This window comes from Taeniopygia guttata, chromosome 1A, assembly GCF_048771995.1.
Source record: "Taeniopygia guttata chromosome 1A, bTaeGut7.mat, whole genome shotgun sequence".
NCBI lineage: Eukaryota > Metazoa > Chordata > Aves > Passeriformes > Estrildidae > Taeniopygia > Taeniopygia guttata.
Genome location: NC_133025.1, coordinates 70058697 through 70081631, shown reverse-complemented (window position 1 = coordinate 70081631; position 22935 = coordinate 70058697). Strand labels below are relative to the sequence as shown.

Genomic DNA, 22935 nt, shown 5'->3' with positions numbered 1-22935 from the left:
AATTCTCTGCAGACACCCAGAGCACACTTCATGAATTGCTGCGATCTAGAGGCGATTGCAGTGTCTGCTATATCCATGAATAAGGGTCTCATTGTCAGCACTGACGTGTTTCCATATAAAGGTAAGAGCACATTATAGTCAAGTGTGAAAGCCTAGATAGAGACATAAAGTTATTTTCTGAACATCTGTCAAATAATGCTGCTGCTGAGAAGCTGCTAGACCATTAGGGAGAGCTTCATTCTAAGATAAAACATTTGATATATACATTTTGATAGACAATTTGCATCTGAAAACAGTAGACCAGGACCAGATGAGGAATGTAGAGAAAGGAGGAGAAAATGGAGGCTGAGAACTTCTGTTGATATAAATTAGCTTGCTGCCTGTGCTAGATGACTTGACATTCTCCATGACAGGCTGGAGACAAGTTGCAGAAGGCCTTGTTTAGGTGCTGAATACCTCTACACTTCTAATGTGGTTCAGCCAGTTAGGCTTATCACATTTAGAAGAGGAGAGCAGGTGTCATTCTACAGCAGAGGTTAAACAGGTGTCTGGTCAGGCTGTGGTGAAGATCCTCTTTGGTCTTTCGGGCCATGTATCCCAGAAGTGTCCACAACCAGCGGGTGACCCCATTCTCAGCCTATACCTGAAATGGAAATTTCCTCAGAAGAGCAAGTGCTGCTTCAGACACTTGCATCCCACCTAAGCAGCACATAGGTGGCTCTGAAGAGCCATATGGCCTTTGTTAGAACAGGAGCCAGATGGAATCGGGAAGAGATTAAAGTTCCATAAAAAGAATTGAAGTTACAGCACACAGTATGTGGCTATTCATTATCACCAGACATATTGTCTTCACATTGATTGCATACAGGGTGAAAAGCTCTACCAGGTAGGATAAATTAAACAGGTAAACTTAGTAATATGCTTTTCAAACCCACATCAGCAGAAACAGAAGCTACTTTTACATTTTAGAGAAACCTTCTCTAAGTCCCTTGTCTTAAAGGGACTGCAGCATGAGCTGTGCACAACTGAGATGCATTAGCAGCCCCCCAGGTGTCAGCAATGACAGAAGCTTGATAATAATGCTTACCTTATTTCCAAGTAAAGAAGAATACCATACTACATCATCAGCTCTACAGCAAACCCCAGATTCTTTCATGGTGTAGTGCTTGAGCCTGGAATGACACTGAGGAACCCTGAGTAAGAAAGGAGGCTCTGTAATATCTCTGTGCAGAGCTGGCTGTCTCACAGGTAAGGGGCTCCCTATAATAGAGCTGTGCTCTGCACAGACAGGATAATACTGGTGCCTTTGTGCAGATGGGTTATGCTACAGAAAGTCAACATCTGGCTCAGGTGTCAGGTGTTGAATACATTAAATGAGTGCAGCAGAATTACATGATTACTCAGGAGAATATAGCTGAAATAATAAAAAGCTTCAGCAATGAGGCAGGAACTCTAATAACTCTGATGAAAGTATTGCTTTCCTGCCTCTTCTCTGTGCAAGACTGAAATGTCAGAGCATGTTGGCCAGCAGGCAGGTACACCACCACAGTTCAAGACTTTCTGTCCCTGTCTTTCCTAGAAAGTTTTAAATTAACCAGCTGAAAAGTATAATGCTGGATTCTCCTGGCATGAAAACAGAGTAAGTGGTCATTCTGGCCACCACAAACAAGGGGGTACCTGTTTGCAGAGCAGCCAGGCCAAACCTACAGTCCCTGCTGGTGAAACCCTGCCTGGATTCCACCCACATGACTTCACTTGTGAGAGAACTAATGGTTGCATGTATTGCTCTGAGGCCAAGTTTGAGGCAAGAGATTCCTTCTGTGTCTCCAATGTTATTTTGGTATATTTTATTTGGCCCAGAATTTGGGAAAACAAAAGGGAGGTTTTCCGTAGGGAGTGGAATGAGGAGGCAGGAAGGGCTACCATACTTCTCCAGATGGAAACTCCTACAGTGTTAGAGTCCAGCACTGCTGCAAGTGTCAACAGATCAAATGTGATACAGAAGGCCCTCTGCCAACTCTCTGCTACTGCAGCAGCAAACTGGGAAGAAAGCAGGAACTAATATCCAGTACCACTGAGCGAGGTTCAGTCTGTGCTGCACAAGGATGCAGCAGGAAGAAATTAGTAGCCACCTTCTCCTTTCTGCACAGTGTGACATTGGCTTGCCCAGGGCCCCAGCAGGACAGGGCTGTCCCAGAGAGGCTCAGGCCAGGCTGTTCAGGCCATCTGCTGAGTCAGGCATGGTGGCAGCAGCTTCTGTGGTAGGATCTTAATATGTGCAGTTCTTGTCCCAGCTGCTGCCTCCCAAGGAAGGCCCCAAAAATTAAGATGCCTCCAGAGCACTGCACACAAACTGTGCCCCCTCGGTGCCAGTGGGTGTGATTCAGACCAATAGCTGCTGAGGGCAACAGATTGAGCAGTAATTAGCTGCTGTTAGTCATCCTCTTCCCAAGTAAGAGTGGGATAGCATTTGATTATTTCAACACAGTTGGATGTGGGAGGGAAGGTAGGCCTGGAAACATTTTCCTGACAGCATACTTCTCAGCTCTTTTAAAACACCTCTCATGCTGACACTCAGCACAGCATTTCAAATAAAATGCTATTTCCTCTTGTACAGAAGCAAGGAAAAAATGCTGTCACAGGTTTTATAACAAACATTAGGTAAGCAGCAATCATCCTCATTGTGTAATCTGGATTCAGGTAAGAAAAAAATCCATAGATGGCTAAGAGAGAAGTACTGTGTGTCTCAATAATCTGAATAAGGGGTGAACTACTCGAGGACCACAGAGAAGGGACAGGGCTGAATGGGTTAGTGGGACAATTTCACACAGCTAAGTGTGAAGAACAAAAAGGCGTAGTTTTGAGACTGGGAGTGAAAACTGACTGAAGGAAACGTGTGTTATTTGTGTTCAGCTGAGTTCTTGTTTCTCTCTCATGATGTCACAAAAATGTGCGTGGTCTGCCTACAGAAATTGCCTGTCCTTCTGACAGGTCTGATCCAGCATGTAGTGTCACTGGCAATGTCTATTTGTACTATAAAAAACCAAAAACCTTATGAATGGGCTTGTAACTATTTTTTTTCCTACCTGCTGCTTCAGTACTTCATTTTCCTCCCAAATTAACGATGCCACAGAAATCTGAGAGCTGCCTTTCTTCTACTTTGCTCTTGGGCAGACATATCAGAACTTCCTACTCAATTGTACCTCTCTCTGAAGGGCTTTGTGTTGGTCCTCTCAAAACCCTGCATGTACAGAACTTGCTTTGGAGGGAAGGATTTAGTGATCCTGAGTAAGCATAAGGTCCTCAAAATCCACAGAGTAAATCTGAGTGGCAACAGAAGATTTGACAAAGAAAGCTGCCATATACATTTTTTGGCTTATCTTGGGAGCGATTAATGTGATTCAAACAAAAAGTAGTTAGGATTGTGTTAGGATTCTAGCATTCCTAATATAATGTGTCCAGACTAAGAGTATTCCCTGCAAAAGTAGAGTCTGTATTGTGTACTACAAGTAAATAAATATAGGTAAGTGCTGTCTGTCTGTCTATGGTCAGCTCTTTAAAGGCAAGAATATTTCTTTCTTACCAAGCAAACTTGAAAGAAAAAGGAATTAAGACAGTAAGCTAAACATGCACTCTGAAATTGCTTAGTCCAACATTTAGAGCATGTTGTTGTCAGCTTGCATTTTTAAAAACTCTGAACCAGCCAGCTGAGTTAGCTGAGCTGCTAACAAGCAGGTCAGAAACCACACCACAGTGGTGGTTACTATTCTCCCCTGCACAGAGTTCTCAACAGCATTGATAAAATGATATGAACAGCTTAATATCCTGGCGTAGTGTACAGGTGCTACCAGTTTTACAGGCACAGAAGAGGGTGTATGTCTTGGTTTTGAAACAGGAGGGGTGGATGACCAAGAACATTTCTATATTCAGGGTGGGTATTTTTTTTTCTCAACCATGTGTTTCCAATGATGCATTTTACTGACAATAATGAACTCATTACTCTTCAAATCAGGGTGATGAGTTCTGTTTATAACAGTTTGCATAAGTAATCAGTTTCATGTTCTAATGCATCTCTCATTTTGCATGTTTTAACACAGTAGATTTTTAATGCTCTTCAGGGATTGTCACTGAAACAATGTCAAGTAATACAGTATCAGCTTTGTCTTATCGAGACATTATTCCACACTCAAATATATTCAGACTTGTTCATTTTTCCATTCAACAATTCACCCAAGTAGTTCTAATGTTACTTCCCTGTGTTACATTAACCTTCTCTGGGGTTTAACACTTTAAATATTTATAGACTGTTCTAATGCCCAAATAATCACATTTCTAGTCCTCAATACCTCCTGCATGGTAATAACACCTACATTTTATCAGAAATTAGGTCTTTTAAATTAATGTAATGAAAATTAAGAGAAATTAGTCCCTTAAAGGAGATAAATCACAGCATAGTGATCAGCCTTCTTTTTGTTGGTTTTTGTTGGTTTTAATTATCTGTCAGTACATGATCTGTCACATGGGGTGTTATATATCTGGTAGAGGGAGAGGATACAAAAGATTCAGATCCAAGGAACAATCATAATTTTTCTGATGTGTCTAATAACATCATTGATGTTTGAATTTTGGACAAAGAAACAAACATGCACTATGATTTTTTTTACAGTTAGGAAGAAAGCTCGTGCAGATGTTGAGCACAGAATTTACACAAACTCAGGCATTTGTGTGATTTGTGTGATTTGTGCCTCATGCTATCTTGGGCTGCTGCCAGAAGTGTAAGCTGCTCAGAGACTGTTTGTTTCCCCTGAGATTGAATATTCCCTGTAATGCAAGATGTTTTTAAAAAGTAATTTACTCACTGTGATATTAAAAGTCCTAACGAGTGGATCTATATTTCATTCTGTGTCTTTTCTGCTGGAAAATCCTGGCAAACCTCGTAATGAATGTTGTGTAATCTTTGTCATTTGTTTATGGATCTAATTTTAGGTACTGGTGTTTGATTTGGGGGATTTTTACTATTTTAAGAGAGACCAGAATTATTTGCCTTTCTAGGACCAGCATTGTTTTGAACCTGATGTACCTGTAAATCACATAATCACCAAGAGCCTGATCCTCCAGACACTTACTGCTGTCTGCAATGTAAAATGTCAATGGACTGTTCATAGGACCAAGTACTGCTTCCTAGCTGCAGTGTTTGTAGATTTGGGTCCCGACAATGCACCTTTGTGTGCCTATCTCCAGCACAGTGGAGAGGCTGCTGATGGGGAGGGAGAAGGTGCTGGGAGTAAACAGCTTGTGGTTCAGGTTCCAGGCACACAGGGAAGTTAAGCACTGCATCCCAAAGAGGATGGAGTGAACTACAGGGAATTACTCTGACTCATCCAAAAGTTTTAATAATTTGTCCTTTATACTGGTAGCGCTGTAGAAAATCCGTCTGCCTTATCTTAGTGTAGCTGCAAATCTTGCAGCCACGACTGCATCTAAACATACCTGTTTCCTGAGGCTTTGTCCTACCTGCCTAGGGCAGTCGAGGAGTTGCCTGAGCAGAAAGACATTGCTCCTACCATGTCTCATAGTCTGGTTTTCCTATGACCTAAGCCACGCTTTCTTGTGTCCCCAGAAGGCAATGTTTTTGCTTTCCAGCTATCAGTGGCAGTTAATAGTTCATGGACGAGAAGGGGAAGTTGTACTCAGAAAATGAGAATATGAAACAGAAACATCTTAAAAGACTGATGTTTCTGCAGTGAACAGCAGAACCTCTGTGTTGGTATCAGAGGCACATAAATTGAGCAAGCTGTTTCTCAGAGAAAGAGATTAAAATAGAGTAGAGGTGTCTCTCTCACACACACACACACACACACACACACACACACATACATGTAATTGAAATACATATTGTCATACCTTAAAGGCAGTTGAACTGTTGATTTCCATTCTTCTGTATTTGAGGCTACTTGATGAATTCTTGAGTATCTCAGTTTGGAGAGGCTGATGTTTTGGGATGGAGTCAGTCATCAGCTGTTTGTGACATTAACTATTTGTTAATAGCTCATAACAAATAAGTAACAAAGTTACTATTTGTTACTATTTGGATAAGATTGTCCACATTTAGGTAGTACCACAGACATGAAAAGGAAACAAAGAGCTTTTCCAGTTACACTCATATACACTCGGATCACCTCTCCCTTCTCATCTGGAACCTTAGGACAATCAGCCTCACAAGATCTCTGAGAAACATGAAGTAGATTCCTTGGAGCATTTCAGTTACGATCAAGCACAGCAGAAGATCTAGTGCTATCTGCAAGGCAGCTGCAGCTCCCTGATTCTCTTCCCAGTCTTGGAAACAGATTTGAGCAACATGAGAGCTGCTGTGACCTGTGTCATCTGGCAGTGGCCCCCAAGAGCTTGTTTACCTTGGATATTTTTTCATCAGATTATAATTACACCACCGAAACGACATGAGTGGGAAAACTTTGCATGTGTGGAGCAGGGGTCATTCAGGTACAGAACTTTGTCACTTTTAATACCAGTGTGCTTATGTTGTCAGTAAAGCCTTTCACTCCTGACAAACCACTACAGTAGGCCATGTCTCAGCTGTGGATTGCCAGCAGGTGTTAAGTTCCAGCTTTGTGCCCCTGCTCCTGGTCCTGGCAGGATGCACGAGGAGCCCAAGGCTGGAAGTGAACAGCTCTGTAACATGCACAACTTGCCAATCACTCCTCTCCTCCTCCACTAACTATTTGGCAAGGAGAGAAGTGACCTGAGGAGGTTACTCCAGGTTTTTATTGCTCCCTGCAGCCAAATGATCACACGTTCCTGTTTCCCTTCAGGAATCCTGCTTTGTCAGGGGCTCCATTCTGCAAGGCGTTGAGCCCACTGTGAGGGGTGAGTGCTCTCTCTCTCCCCAGTGTCAGTGGCCATGGAGAACACTCATCATATTTTGGGAATGTCCAACACATTTCAGAATGGCAAGCACCTTCCAGTACTGGATCTGGCAGAAATGGCACCAGAGCAAACTAGAGTCTTGCTTTTGGACCAGACTGTGATTTTGAAGGACGTGAGGAAGTTCATTATGCTGGATATGAGCCTGCTCCTGCTCTGACTGAAGTGAGTAGTTATTTATATTTGTGCTTTGATGTAAAGAGGAGCAGGACTGGACCTGCTGTGAGAGTGATTGATTTTCATCAGCTTGTGAGTGGTGAGCAGAAAGCAGGGCAGGTTGACTGCTGCACAGCAGTCATTTACAAACCCAGCATCACCATCTTCTTCATGCTTCCCTCCACCCACCTCCATCAAACAGCTCCTCTTCATTAAAGCAGTGCCCCTGCCTCTGTGCTTGCTTTAGAAGTGTTATGACACTGCTGTGAAGCACAGAATTCCCTAAAGCCTCAGAGAGAGAAAAGATAAATGAGGCATCCTGAGCAATTGACTAAAGACACAAAAAAAGGAAGAACATGATGCTGATTTCAGCAAATATTTCTGCTTTCACAACACTCACTCACTGTTTGACTACTCCATAAACTCATTATATAAGGAAACATTGCAAGAATAGCCAGGAAGATTATGAAGAACGAAGTGAGCCATGTTTTTCCTCTGCTCCCAGTAGCACTGACATTGAATTTGGCCACAGCATCTGCCATTATGGCTTGATACAGTTTGAAATCTATATGAGTGTGAACAATAACTGAATCTCATCTCTGATAAAATTCAGCATTTGAGTTATTTTAAATATTCTTCTATCATGTTCTTGTTGTTCAAATTTATCTGAATGGATTATGTTTGGAGAATGTATATAGATAAATATGCTAATATTAAATACAATTATTGATTAGCTACAATCAACAGGGAGCCAGAAGCACAGCCTACAATGAATTCTAGCCTAAAAGTGGTTACTAATATAAAGTTGTGCTTTGTTCCTTCAAAAGCACAGGTAACAAACCAGTGATACATTCCTCTGCTGGCTCTCTCATTGTTTTGTTTTCACATGCTTGGAATCCATTTGTTAATGTAGCTCAAGAATAGTGAAAAAAAAGGAAAGAAAAAGAGGTGTGCTTTCTATTCTAGTAGCTAGAATGGGGGTGGATGGGTGGGTGAAAGGGAAATGTATGTTTCAAGCTGATGAAGAAGCACATGCTCTGTTCCAGTTTTATGGTGCAGGGTTTTTGACATTTTCTCAAGCAATAAATAAGAAAGGTCACATAATTAATCATTCCTGGATTTAGTCCTTCTTATACAGTCTGACTAGCTGTTTCACCAGTCCTTCAGCTACAGCTCAGACTTTGCTCAGGTGTTTCAGCTGTGGTGTGCACCTGCCTTCCTGCAGAACTTGGAGACTCTCTAAGCCAGGATAGCATAAAGAGGGGTGTTTGGTTTTAAGGCCTGTAAGACTTGTAGTTCTTCCTCTTTCCAATTCCCATGGGTTTTGCTAGTGGAGAGAGCACCCAGGTTCAGAGGTTTGGGCAGGACTCACCATCCAATGCCATCTGATGGACCACCTACTACAGAGCCTGAGGACTTAAAATGCCTATAGGTCCTAGAGATGGTTACAATGTTTTCATAACCAACCCAACTTCCAGAGCTACTTGAAAGTACAAAACCTCACCTAAAATAAAATAAATTAAACTGGCTTACTAAGGGATAAAACAGAACAAAACAGAGTATCTGGCAAGTCTCATTTCTCAAGCATGAGGACTTGAAATATTTTATTTAATTTACTTTCAGCTCTAAGAAACACGAGTGAACATTGTGGCAGAGGCCTAGATTTAAGAAATGTAAAGGCTAAAGAAGAAACTGTTTTAGAAAAACTTGTACTGTCACTGTTGTAATATGGCATTGTAGCTGCAATTTGGTAATTGGCAATAAAACTGAGATGAAGAGTTTGCTTTGCAGAGCACTTAGGTTATGGAATAAAAACACATGCATCAAAATTATGGCATAGCCTCCTGTATTGCATAATGTATTGCATAAGAGAAAATAGAGAATAGCTACTTCCCATTAAGACTTTGTCACATGGAGAGGTCATGGATGCCAACAGTGGATGAAATTTAATGGAGAAAGCAAAACTGAAAAAAAAAAAATTGATTCAGTCAACTTCAAAATCACACTTCATTCAACGTAATTTTTTAAACTATTATTGTTCTAACCAAGACAATTGTAACTATAAAAGGCTTGACATAAGGATATTTTTACGATGTCAGGTGTAAGCCCTTTGGATTCTATCAAAAGATTGTTTAAGTCTCTTTGCCTGTAATTTCTCAAGTGTAGTCAATCTCCTTCTTTCTGTGGATTTTTCTTACAGCAAAAGGCAAAATAAATATTTTTAATTGGTTTTGGAGCTCTGGCACCGAAAATATTTTTTATATTAATTGTTTCTAAATGTAGAATACATATAGAATTTACTTTGGGCTTATTAAATCTTATTGCAATACCAAAATTTTCCATTTAGCCTAAACAGAGTTTTACAGATTAAAAGAAATAAAACTGAAGGGAAAGGAAGCCTACACTCTTTATTACATTCATCTTTTTTTAGAATGACAAAATTAAATCAACACCCACATAAAATATAATTGCCAATATCATACCATTTCTTTTTTCAGAGCCAAAGAAGACAAAAATCCATCATTCCCACCTCCAGGTCAGCTGCTCAGCTCTTTTTTCCTGCCAAGATGATTGCTCTGCCTACCTCTGCCCAGAAGAGGAGCCAGTGAGAGGAGCTTGGTGTTAGGGACCTTGCACTGAGGACCAACCTCCCAGAATTTCAAGAGTGCTAAGGAATGTGCTGGATCAGACACTGGGGAGGTGCCTTTTTACATAATTACCACAATTTTTTAGTCAAAGACCGCCTGGGGCCCCCTCTGGCTATGCTGCAGTCTCTATTGCAAAGCTTTTGCTTACTTAACTGAGGGAAAATATATTTAAGACTGCACAGGCCAGGGGAGGGAATGGGCCTGCATTATCAGCTCCTGCTGGAGCCCTGCTACTGTGTCCTACTGTGCTTAACAGTATAAAGCCAGCATGGATACACCTGCTGCTGCTACGCACAAATTGTCTTTCTGCTGCCAAGGGACATCCACCAACACCCGCAGTCATGCCGAACCCTGATGGCGATCAGAGGAGCTGCTGGTCCTGGCAGTGCAGCAGGGATGAGGCAGATTGAATTATGAGTTAATCAGTTTTGATCCAGTCACTCTGCTGCTAATCAAATTACCCTGTTCAGCTCAGCATTGGTTTGGAGCATGTCTACTCTTGGTGCCAATGCAGTTCAAGTGGCACCCTGATGAATCCACGTTTCCAGTGAAGGCAAGCCCTAGAAAGCTTAAGCCATGCAAAAATCTTTACTGTAGAACTGTACAACAAAACACTTCTTGTCCTCTTTATGAAGACTGTACCATTATTTTGTTTGATGTTACAAAGGCTAAAAAGGATGTACAGAAAGGATGCACAGAAGGATGTATGGAAAACGGCAGTATGCTGATTACTGAGTCAAATTTTATTTGTGAGGAACACAAGCACGTGAGAATTGCCCAGACTGATGATTTGTGGCTGGGAGCTGTGGAACTCTGAAAGGGACACTTGTGCTACTTTTTGCAGAAGGAGTTAAGGCCTCACATCAGCAACACACAACTTCCTCTAAACTGCTGGTTTAAAAGTAACATTAGAAAAACTATTTAAAACAACAATGTGTTTGCTGAGAACATATTACTTACTCAGGGAATTTTCTTAGTTTTCTTTTTCTTCCTCAATGTAATTTTTGCTCTGTAGCTGCCTGAAAGTCATGGCACAAAATCATTTACTCCTTCAGTACATTCCAGTTGACTTCAAAAGATTGCTGGCGTAAGAAGGAAAGTGCTTGGTTTTCGTTTATTCTACAAAAGAGGAACATGATATAAATAATTTAGATGACTTGTCTTTGCCAATGCCTTGTTAACCTGAAAGTTCCCAATTCATGTCAGGGTTCATGTGGGCTCTGGCTGCTGTACAGCCCAGGTTTTGTGCAGCCTGGGTTCAGCTGCAGCAGCCACAAGCATGACTGAAGTGGTCACAAGATAACACTTGTGTTAAGGGAAGAGGGTGCAAATTCTCTTTCTTTTGAATAATGACATTTACAGAGCAGTAAATTGCATTTCAGTGCTTGGCCACTTAGTGCCTCTCCAGATGGCTTAAATGGAGCAAAAACCCAACTCTCTGTATAGTACTCAGCTACATGAGTTGCTGTTGCCCATGATTTTAAATAATTTTAGAGGCTGTTTGAAAACATGACCTCATTGCTGTCTTCAGCTTCACAGGGGGAAGTGGAGCGGCAGGCACTGATCTCTTCCATCTGGTGACCTGTGACAGGACCTGAGGGAATGGCCTGAAGTTGGTGAAGTTTAGGTTGGTTATTACAAAAAGGTTTTTCCCCCAGGGGGTGGCTGGGCACTGGAACAGCTCCCCAGGGCAGGGGGCACAGCACCAGCCTGCCAGAGCTGAAGGAGCGTTTGGACAATGTTCTCAGGCACATGGTGTGACTCTTGGGGATGTGCTGTGCAGGGCAGGCAGTCAGACTCAGTCCCTTCCAAATCGGTATATTCTGCGAGATATATTTATCTACTTATAGACAATAACTAAATAAATACGTACATCCGAAATATTTAATGTGTGGGCGTAACACAAGACTTGAAGAAAGGAGCAGTGCAAGCAGACCTGGTGCCTTTTCACGTGCCGGGCGAGGGGAGGAAGGGGCGGCCGCGCAGGACGAGCTTCCCCACAGCACATCGGCCCCCAGCGCACGCCAGGATCCTCCTTCGTCGCTCCCTCCTCTCTCCTGCTCTCCTCCGTTCCTCGCTCCCTTCCTTCCTCCCATCCCGGGGGAATCCACGGGCGGCTCCCCTGCCGCTGCTCGGCCGCTGGAAACTACCACTCCCATGGTGCACCGCGCGCGGCGGGAGCGGCCACCTCCCCTCGGCGGGGGGGGTGTAGAGGACTACGCGCTCTCGGCCGGGGCGTGGCTGGCGGCGCGGCCCCTCCTCCCCCCCGGACCGTGTGTCGGTTCGGGCTCCCGCCGTCGCCATTTAGTGCCGAGGCGTCGCCGGGCGGCCGCGCTCGGTCCTGCCCGCCGGGCGCCACCCGGACTCGGCTCGGCGGCGGCCCCGGGAAGCGACAGCCGCGGGGAGCGGCGGCTGTGGGCCGCGGTAGCAGGAGGCTAAGAAGAGGGAGGAGGAGGAGGGTTTCCGGCTCCGCGCGAGGCGGCCGCGGCTGTTGGAGAGAGCGCGGCCCGGCCGCGCGGGCGGTGGCTGCGCCTGCCGGGCGGTGGAGAGGCCGCGGCCGCCATGGGCGCCCGGGTGAGGCGGGGCTGAGCCCCCCGGACCCCTTTCCTTGCCCTGGGCCTGCCTGGGCCTCTGCCGCTCGGAAACGAGTGACTGAGCGCGGCGGCTTTGCTGGCGTGCGGGCCTGCGCCCCGCTTCCTCCTCGCGTCCCGGCCCCTTTCTACCCCCTTCCCGCACCCAGGCCGGCCCCGCTCTCTCTCCATCGCCCGGGGTAACTGCTACCGGCGCTTCCCCGCTCGGGGACCTCCCCGGTGCTCGGGCTTTCCTTTCTCTCGCCGTCCGCCACTCCAACCCAGCGCCCCGTGTCTGCTCCCGGTGCTCCATGTCGGCCCAGCTGCCCTGCTCCCCGCTGCAGGATGGATGCACACGCTGACCGGGGATCCACCCCGCCGGCCCAGCCTCCCAGCTCCGCCGAGAGGAGCCCTTGGGACCCTCCTCTGTTGCAGCTGCAACGGCAGCCGCGGCCGGGCGCGCTCCCCGCTCAGTGACCGGCCCTTCCCTCGCTTGCCGCCGCCGCCTCGCCACAGCCGCGCTCCCCCGGGGCACCATGTCGGCGGACGCCGCCGGCAGCGGCCCCCCGAGCCCGCGCTTCCTGGTGCCGCCGCCGCCGCCGCCCAGGAACGGTTCCAGCTCGGACAGCTCTGTCGGAACCTCCGGCACCGGTGGAGCGGGCGGTGGACCGGGCAGCGAAGGCCGCAGTGAGGAGTACCGGCGCCGCCGCCACACCATGGACAAGGACAGCCGAGGGGCGGCAGCCACTGAGCACCGCTTCTTCCGCCGGAGTGTGATCTGCGACTCCAACGCCACGGCCTTGGAGCTGCCCAGCTTGCAGCCCGCAGCGCCCTCGGTCCCTGTCTCGGGAGGCAGCGCGGCTCCCTCGGTGTTCCCTCCCTCGGCTGCCGGCCGGACCCCTTACGCTCCTGTCGCTGTCTCCGAGACCGACTCGCGGCCGTCGCCGCCCGCCCCGCTCCCCCTGGAAGGACGGGCTGCCGAGGAGCCCCCGGCCGCCAAGGATGCCGCCCCGCTGCTGCCCAAGGAGGAGGAGGAGGGGGATGAGGCAACTGCGCTACCCCCTACCAGTGTCGCTGGCAGCCTGTCAGCTGCCAGCCGGGAATTTGAGGAGCGGAGAACGCAGCAGGAAGACATTGAAGAGCTTGAGACCAAGGCAGTGGGCATCTCCCCGGATGGCCGCTTCCTGAAGTTTGACATAGAGATTGGAAGAGGCTCTTTCAAAACTGTCTATAAAGGACTGGATACTGAAACCACTGTGGAAGTTGCCTGGTGCGAGCTACAGGTAAAATAAATAAATAAAAAAAGTGAATTATCACACCACAGTCACTCTCCCAGGTGCTAGTCATTGTGCTTGAAGGGGATAAAACCCGTCAGCTCGAGATCTGCTTAATTCAGAAAGAGCTGCAAACCTTACCTGAGGCAGTCCTTTGAAAAAAAGGTGCATCCTTTCCATAGAGGCAGTTTGCCTTTTAATTATTTTAAATACTCTCTGAAGAGTCTTTTAGCTTTATCATTACAAAACGTGCTACAGTTCTGTTTCGTATAGTGTCTTGCATTTTATGCCTTTGAAAGGAGGATTGTAAAATCGCTTGTGTACAGCTTCAAGGAGGCTGAGGGAAGATGGGCAAGTGAATGTCGACTTGAGCTACCCTTAACGTTTCAGAATTTGTTTAGGTGTTTTTCTTAGGAAGAACTGTGAAAACATTAATTTCACAGTCATTTCATTGGTAGTGGCAGTGGATTCTTGTGGGATAGATAACTCTAGAACGTACACAAGTCATGCAGTGTATCACACCATTTAGTTTTGCAAAGTTTTATTAACTTCAACTTCCAGGGTTCATATTTGTTAACAGGGACAGGGAAAGAAATTATCTTTCCAAAGCTTTATAAAGCACCCTAAAGTTTAGCCTTTCTAGATGGCTAGTAGATTAAATTGGACTATGACACTGCTCTTTTATCAAGTTTCTAGACTGAGCAGAGCCAGAGTTCTGTAGGAGCCCAGTCTAAGGATGGCAAGAACACCCTTGGTTCCCTGCGAGTCACAGCTTGTGTAACAGACACGGGTTGCTGTGCAACAGCCTGGAAAGGAGTGGGAAGAGCTGGGAGTACCAGGAACAAATACCTGGTGTGCTGGTTTGTTTTCAAAGCCTCAGAGTTAAGTAAAAAGGTTTAATGTTTGTTTTTTAGTATTGGGTTTTGGTGCAATTCATAGAAGGGCTCATGTAGTACATCTTTGTTATTGTTTGTGTTCCCATCCAGTTTAGGGCAGACAAGAGAGCATTGGGTGAAAGTCCCAAAACTCTTTGTAGAGTTTTTAAGCAGTCAGTGGCTCACAAACGATCAATTGCAGTAACTGCACCAGAACTTTCTCAAAAGCACTTGTTTATCTGTTTCAGTCAAGCTGAGGGAATTTATTAAAAGATTTCTTAATTTGAATTCATAGTTGCTTTTGGATGGTTGCTCAAGCATCCTACCAGTATCTTGGTTCATTATGTTATAGCCATTATTCTGTGCTTACTAACTGTGGAAGAAAGCTTCCAGTTTTCTTTGTGACCCTTCAGCATGCCCTGCTCCTCCAAGCTAGCTACATACTTGCTGTGGTGGCCTGTTTCAGCATTGATTTTAAATTGAAAGTAAAATGATCAAGTGTTGGCTCTGCTGAAGCTTTACCTGTGCAATTTGAATTGTGAGGAGATCAATAATCTGTCAAAATTATATTATTTTTATTTGAAATTGTAATCTTTTGAATTTTTGAGTTCTGTGACTTTAATCTCTGAATATTGTTTTAATCTTCACACTTACTGATCAGAAACTAATGGCAACTTGGCATCAGTTGCTTTTCACTAATGTTGCCTCTTGAAGTGTCTTAATCATCATCAGTACCATGTGGATAAACTGAAGACACACCACTTTTGAAGGAATTTGTTAAAGAAGCTCATTTTTAAAGGGCGTGTTGCTGGGCTTTCAATTGGTTGCTGAATTTCATGGGTAGTATTGAAATTGACAAGTTGCAAAAAGCATGAATGAAAATATTTGCAAGGGGGAAATACTTGATGTGTTGCTCAGAGGGGAACTGCATTGCAGGAGTGCCTTGTGGGTTAAGTTAAGCCAGATTCCTGAGGCTGTGTTTTTTCTCTCAGGAGACAGTACGAAGTGACAAGTTTAAAAGAGCTTTTAAAAATGTACATTTTCTAGCTGTTAAAAGAATTTGCTGAAGGAGCTAGACTCTACAGCTAGTAGAATATTTTAAGATTGAATCCTATTGTTTGTGACTAGAAAGAAAAGGGGGAATTTGGTATTTATTGGGATGGTGGGTATATTGTCTTATATAGGAAAATTGTTGACAGGTTGATATTTGTTATCCGTGATTTGTATCAGGATGAAATCTGCATTCACAAAGATGGACTGAAACGTAGCTGTTATTGGTTTTCCAGGATGCCATGGTTTCGGACTTGTTGAACCTTCAAAGCATAATTATTTTGTTAGGGAAATGTGAATGATTTTTTTCATGCTGTGTTACAGTAACCATAACTAACTTGTGGTTACTTTTAATTATCTTGAAATAATGTTCCTCAGCAATAGCAGTTTTTGTTAGGTGTCTGAGGTGTGTCCCACCTCCTCAGAGTCTTCTAAACAGCACTACTGAAGGTTTTGTGTTGGTGTCTGGCAGAATGACTTTTTAATTCTGAATAATGCACTTATGCCTCATTTTTTTTGTGTGTGCTCTGTAGCAATGAAGATCAAAATCTGAGACTATGACTGTGCTTCCTTTCAAAGGAAGTTTAGGTGCTGTTCATGAAATGCAGCTTGTGTTTCCAAGTTAGTGAAACTGGAGGATATTGCTCATGTCCTCAAGGCTCTTGAATTGCCTTGTAATTGAATTGCCCCTTCTGCTTGATAAATTGAACTGTGGAGGAAGTAGAACAGAGAAGAGCTGAAATTCACTGGGTGACCTGCTGGTGTTCTTAGTATCTCCAGGAAGCCAAGGTCTGGCTCTTTATTTTTTATGGATCTGTGAGTCAATTTTGTTGAAGCTAACAAAACCTTACCACAAGTGTGGCTGATGGACTATTCTAGTTTACTTTGTGACCTGTACCTATGAAGCAAATTGTTACTGAACCTACTTTAAAATATTTTGAGCAGGTGTTCAAATGTGAAATACCTGCCTTGCTGTGAATGTAGTGGTGCTGTGAAGAGCTTAGCAGCTACTGCTTCATGCCAGTGCTCAGCTTCAGTTGCTGCAAGGAAATTATTAGTGTAGTGTTGGCCTTCAAATACATTTATTCCCCTTGTATGTATTAATCTCAGCTCTAGTTATTCTGAGTCAAGTGTGCCTCCTACTGTTGTCATTAGCACATCTCATAAATTGACTAAAATAGTAGTTAGGGTTACTAATTAAAGGGTTTTTAAGTAGGTAGACGTTGACAAAAATACCTTTGTAAATTGTGTTTGAGCAGTGAGTTTGTCTCCTCTGTACAGTTCAGGTAATGTTGTGGCTAAAATGTGATGCCTTCCCCTGATGCTTTAAGTTTGCAAAGTAATACTCATATGCCAGAAGTAGCAAGTCACATTACTGGCTGCAAAAGCCAGATCTTAGTGCTAGTGTGTCATCCTTGTGAGTCCCTGTGTTAGTAGTTTTAAATCAAGACTGTCATTTAACTGCTGATTTACAGACAGTGCAGATTAATACAGTCACTTGCTGGACTGCAACATCTAGATAGAATTATTGCTCTGGATTAGTAACTTTTCAAATAGGGATGTGCTTGATGATGTGGAGGTAACTTGGGCTCTTTTGAACTGTGTATTTGTGAGGCATTTGAAGACTTACCTTTCATTTGGGCAGTGTGTTCTCTTAAAGGAGAACTGTTATGAGCTGTTATTTATGAAGGTATTTGCATTGGTTGGTGATGTGCTCCTGGTAAATGGTGTGCACTGTGTCTGCTGGGAGCTCCTGTCCCTTGTGTTCCCTGACAGAAAGGGTGGCTGGGCAGTCAGCACCCACAGTTCATGAGTGCACCTTCTTGCTGATATATGTTGCTTTGCCATTCTGACTCTGGCTTCAGTGCCATGTCAGGTTATTCTGCTGAACACGTGAGCTGCTGAAGGGTTAGAAAGGAACTGGTGGGCTCTCCCTAAGCTACACCGTTTCCAGAGGTAAGAAATGAGTTGGACAGGTGAAAGTGGTACACAAAGTTTGTTGTGCTCATTACTGTTTGAGGGAAAGCTGACTGTGAATTTGGTTACCTTCAGCTATAAATCATCTGAGTAATAAACTGGTGTAGGTTACGTGTGTGCAGTTCTCTAGCAGATGTCTAACTACAAACCAAATGTATTGTACAAATACGCCAGCTTGCAAATGGATTTTTCTTTCATAGGAAATAGCAATGAAAAACTAGCTGGAACAAGCATAATGCCAGAACTGGATGTGAACCATGGGACTCTGTAGTGCACTCTGGTAAAAATGATAATGCAAGTAACACTTTGTAGCAGGAAACAGCAAGGTACTAAATAATATTTCCACCTGTCAGAGTTTTTCTGAGTCTAACAATGTTAGCTTAAAACTCACAGTGCAGGAAGTAGATTGAATGTGATGTTTAGCTTTACTTTTAGTGACACTTCAGATTTAATGATGCCTATCATTATCTTGTAATCTTAAACTATACTTAATGGTGATTTTTAGGTCAGCAGACAGCAATGGAATGCAGTTTCTGTACTTTGGAGTGTAGACTCCGCTGCAGATTTACCATGACAAATATCAGCTTGCTGAAGTCAACGTATAATTCTTAAAATTCTCTATTCTTTCTGGACTGGCAGAGCTGAGAATGTTTCAGAAGTTGCACATTCAAGTCTGACAACCAAAAAAGGTCTTGTATCACATAACTGTGGCATCCTGTAGTTGTTTGTTTTGTTTTGTTTTTTTCCTTTTTAAAAAGCTGGTTGCATATTGCTCACTAGGAGTCTTGACTGCAAAGATGCTGGCTCTGATGCACAATCATGTAGCTACATTAAAGCAAAATGGAAAACCAGATCTAGGCCTTTCTGCAGTAAGAGGAAGCTGAGAAGTGTGGACCTGGAATTCATCTGTCAAGTGCTGTTGGAAAACGATTACATTCTGTTAGTTCTGGAGAAACAGTTAATATCCTGAAACAAATACGCATTCTTTGAAAGCTCTGACTGTGATTTAATTCTGATTATTTAAAAATACATTTTCTAAAACTTACTGGGAGGTCAAGTCTAATGCAGAAGGTTGGCTCCTGTGCCTACCCTGTACCTCACACCAGTGTTTATAATGCTTTACTAGTTGTGAGCAGTTAAGTTGCTGCAGCAGCAGTGTGCCTCCTGTTTGGGAGTGCTCCTGGGCCAGCTGTGTCATTGTCACAAATGTAGATTAATCAAGGTATGTGACGATCTGTCAACATCATGCTGTCCTTATTATATCTTCTGTTTTCAGCTCTACAAATTGTGAAATACTGAAAGTAAAATGTGTAAAGCTGTAAGTATACAGTGGGCTTATGGCACTTTAAGGATGCTGGGTTTACAAGTGTGCGTATGCAAGGAACTTGAAATTTTGTGCAGTAAAGTCTAAATTTTTGCTGGTTTTCTATGTCATAGGGCAGAACAAATCACTGGTATTTATGGTCTTCAAATCTCTGATGTGAAATCTTCTCCTATAGCTAAAGATGAAAACCCAGCCATATTCTTGAGTGTTTGTGCTGTAATTGATACAATTGACAACTTGATAAATGACATGGGAAAGGGGCCAGACTAATTACCTGCAGAAGTATAAACAATGGTCAGGCTCCCTCAGACTTCACAAAAGTGACCCTGAAAGAGAGAAGGGAGCTTTTGAAGTACATTCTGGAGCTGCAGCTGTTTGGAGACCTCTGCTTAAGAAAATAATCTTAACTCAAAGGGATATCACTTTTGGAGATGGCTGTGGTTCAATTTGTAACTGTCTGGTTGTGAGGTAATAAATATAATAGGATAAGTACATTCTGAAAATGCAGCATTTCTTATGGAAATAAACAGGCTTTTATTTGTCAGTTTGTGTGGGTTTGAGAGGTGCAGAATTAAATCCCTTAAATGAGATTTGTTTTGGGCTGTTATGGTTTAAAACACTTAGCTTTGTAACAAAACTTTTGAGGGCTGAGGAAAAGTACCAGATCTATAATCTTTCTTTGTAAGGGAAAAAAACCCACCTGATAAAAGCTCCCTGGAGATATCCTATATAGAGTCCTTTGAGAGCTGTCAAGCAGAGTAATAAATAAAACAAGCAGTAATAGATCTGTGGTAGTCTCCATGGATGCAGTGCACAGTACAGTGCAGTTTTCAATACCTTTTGGTTAGCAACATCCCTCTGGGCCACATGTTCTTTTTCTTATTTTGTCTTTGGTTTTGTTTCATGCAGCAGCTTGTTAAACATCACAGCTCTGACTGACACCCAGGTTCTCCATGCTGCATGTGACAAAGCTGGTGCTAAGCAGTGGCAGTTTTGATGCTTCCTGTCATGCATTTCCTGTAAAGGTTGCCAACCTCTTTTTGAGACTGCTAATTGGTTCTTTCAAATAATGGTTGAATTGAAATAAAAATTGAGTGTTTTTCTGTTTAGTTTGTCAGTCTACATAATGGATGTAACATTTAAGTTAAAAGAAAAAATAAATGTAATGTAAATTTGCAGCACTCCTGCAGCTGGGCATAGGACTTTCTCTTGACTTAGCATGTGCTTGTGAGTTTTTTTGGTGGTGATATTAATTTTTAATAGCAGATGGTAGGAAGTTACTGGTTTTGACTCTTGAAACTTCAGATAATGATACTGTGGCTTTAACTAGATCATGATGTGTGTACGCCACACTTGGAAAAACACTCTTCCAGTACTCTTGGAACAATTTCTCTTCTAAATAGCAGGATTTTTCATGCTGAAAATTGATTTCTTGGACTAGTTAAAGGCCTTTATCTAATATGAACCATCTGCATGTCTTTTAAAATCTGTTATTTAAATTCTTGTCCAAATGAACAAGACTCATTTTTTTTATGGCTTCATAAGTATTTTTGTGGATGCTGCTTACATTCCCTAGGACTGTCTTGTAGGTAATTTTGAGAATCATTTAGGGTGAGTATTGGCCTTAAACAGTGTTAGAATGTTTTTGGTCAAGATACTATGGCTATCCTCCTTTCTACTCTATTTCCAGTTTCCTCAGTATATTAACAAATTGTCATACCAACACTTCTCAGTGTGTGATTTTAGTTCCCCTCATTCCCTTTGGGAGAGAAGGGGGAAATAGAGGGGTGGTGAGGATTGAATCTGTGCCTCACTTGAGGTCATGTTGAGGAGCTTGCTCATGCCTTGTCTTGTGGGTCCAAGCTGCAGAATACCCCTTAACTCCGTGCTGCAGAGGATAAACTTTGTGTTAATAATGTTTTGTGCTGTGCTGTCCTCTTAACCCAGAAGATCCATGCAGCAAGTTCATCACAGGTGTTGGCAAATCTTTTTTTCTAAAAAGTCAGAATAAAGTGGTGGGTGGAATGTAGTGACCTAAATTCAGATTCAGTTCTTAGGCATACTTCTGAACTTTATCCCACTTGCCATTTTCATTTGGTGATGGCAGGAACATTGCACGTATTCAGATTATTCTGAAGTGCTTCAAGATTTGCTTGGGGAATTCCAAGCAGCACTGCGTTACTTTGCCTGGCTCACAAACAATTTAACATGTTCTCAGATGATTTTTTGGCAAAGGAAATGGCAGCCTGATAAAAATTGGATTGGTAGTGTTATATTGTTATCTCATAGCCTTCCAGAAGCATCTAAAGCTGTAAGCAGTTTTTACAAGGATAGCTCATTCTGAATCGCGCAGAGACAAAGTGCTAGATTTGAATTTGTCATTTTAGGTCTAAGCAGAATCTTTGGGGATGCTGTCTATACACTTAGACTCTAGAAATCCTTTAGAAAGGATGTTGTACACTTGATGGCCTTGTAACTAAAATATTTATGAGCTTTCAAAGTGATGTGTCAATGACACCAGAATAAATGTGTTTAAATGTAAGTGATACCATTTTTTTTTCATGATCTCTGTGCCCCAGAACATGGTTCTGAAGTCACCTGGTTCATCTATTGGGAATCTATGGGCAGCAGTTCTCTGGAGTTTCTGTTCTCAGGACAGGGTCACTGGGGTGCATTTTGCAAGTTGTTTGCAGGACTCCTTAGATATTACCAGTAAGATTAAAACAAAGAGGAAGCTTTGCAGATTCCAGTAGCATCCACATCACAAGTTGTGTTTGGGGCCATAGCCCAGAGTGGTTCTGATCCTGTTGCCTTTGTTAGACAAGCAGGTGCTGATAGAACCTTTCAATAGGTCCCTGCTGAGCTGCTCTCCCCCTGCTTTAGGAAGACAGCAGAGAGTGTGGGAAATAAGCTTTGTTAGACCTCTTATATGAGGTAGGAGTTAATGTTTCGATTTAGCTGTTTTGGATCATCCCTTTCATCTGCATGTTTCAGCTATTTCTAGTTTCATTGCATCAGAAGTTGAAGATAGTGGGTTCTGATAGCAGGTTTGAAGCTGGTGGCAGAAAGCAGAAAGGTCAAGATGGAAAAACCCAATTATGCAATTGTGAGTTTAATTTCACTGTTTAGTAGAATGTGAAAAGAACTGGAATACCAATCTCTTTGTATGTAACTGAGGAAAATCTGAAACAGCTTTGCTAAGTGAAATATAGTAGAAAGCTGATACCAACAGCCATGTGCATTTTATCTAGTTTTGGCCAGTTAATGTAGTCTTGTGATAGTTTAAACTATCCAGTTGATGGGGTTACCCAGCTTTCTTTGGGCATTTTCCTCTCTTGCTGTGACTTGCTTCTCCCATGCTGGTTGTTGGTGGCAAGTTTGTGAGCCTGGTCTGAATTTTGACTGCTTCTATTGTGGGATAGACTGATGACATGCAAACAATAACCCCCAAATATTACTGTTAAAAGCTTCAGCAGTCCAGGCTGATATGGTAAGGATCTGGAAATCTATGTGAGCTTATGTAATATGCATTTGTTAATGGCAATTTCTGGGCCGTTAGCAGGTTTCGCTTCAATGTTGCAGAATGTTACCATGTCTGTTTTCAAATCTGCCTCTTTTAAATGAGATTTCTATTCTAATGAATATTTTCCAACATAGAACTGTTTTTGGTTTGTCGTGATCTTAATTCTGCTGTTTATGGTATGCTTTCATTTGGAAAATGTAGGTTATCGATGTAAAAATGCAAGATATTAAGTTCATGTGCTTTGTTATAGTTAATTTGAACTCAGTCTATGAGTCCTCCTTAAATTAAAAATGCCATTATGAGGCTAAACGTGACATAGAGAGTTCTTGAAGCAGTCCATTCAGATAAATATCCTTCTGTAAGAAATGCTGTCTGAGAAGTGGTTGATATTTTTTTTTTTTTTATATGGCCCCCTCTAGATATAGACAAGTAGATATTGACAGTACGTAGAATGGCCTTTGAGAACAGGCTTTTTATTTGCATTTGTCGTGATATGGGGCTTAGTTGTTTGGTTTGCCAGGAAGAGCATGCTGAAAAGGGAGAAACAACAGAAGTGTCTGATACAAAAATGAGACTTGAAGTTTGGTTTTAGAATT

The 22935-nt window shown here is 43.0% G+C and overlaps 1 protein-coding gene across 16 annotated transcripts in view; it reads left to right on the top strand.

Moving 5' to 3' along the window:
* The first annotated feature begins 12037 nt into the window (after nt 1-12037).
* Nucleotides 12038-22935, top strand: part of WNK1 (WNK lysine deficient protein kinase 1) — a 98029-nt gene continuing 87131 nt past the window's right edge. For 6 of the 16 annotated variants that reach the window (XM_030263935.4, XM_072923897.1, XM_072923896.1 and 3 more), the window contains exon 1: nt 12042-13599. In XM_030263935.4, coding sequence (XP_030119795.4) covers nt 12853-13599 — 747 coding nt within the window. In that variant the 5' untranslated portion in view covers nt 12042-12852. Of the gene's footprint in view, nt 13600-22935 lie in introns of all 16 variants that reach the window. The other 10 variants (XM_072923893.1, XM_072923890.1, XM_072923891.1 and 7 more) reach the window with 5 other exon arrangements.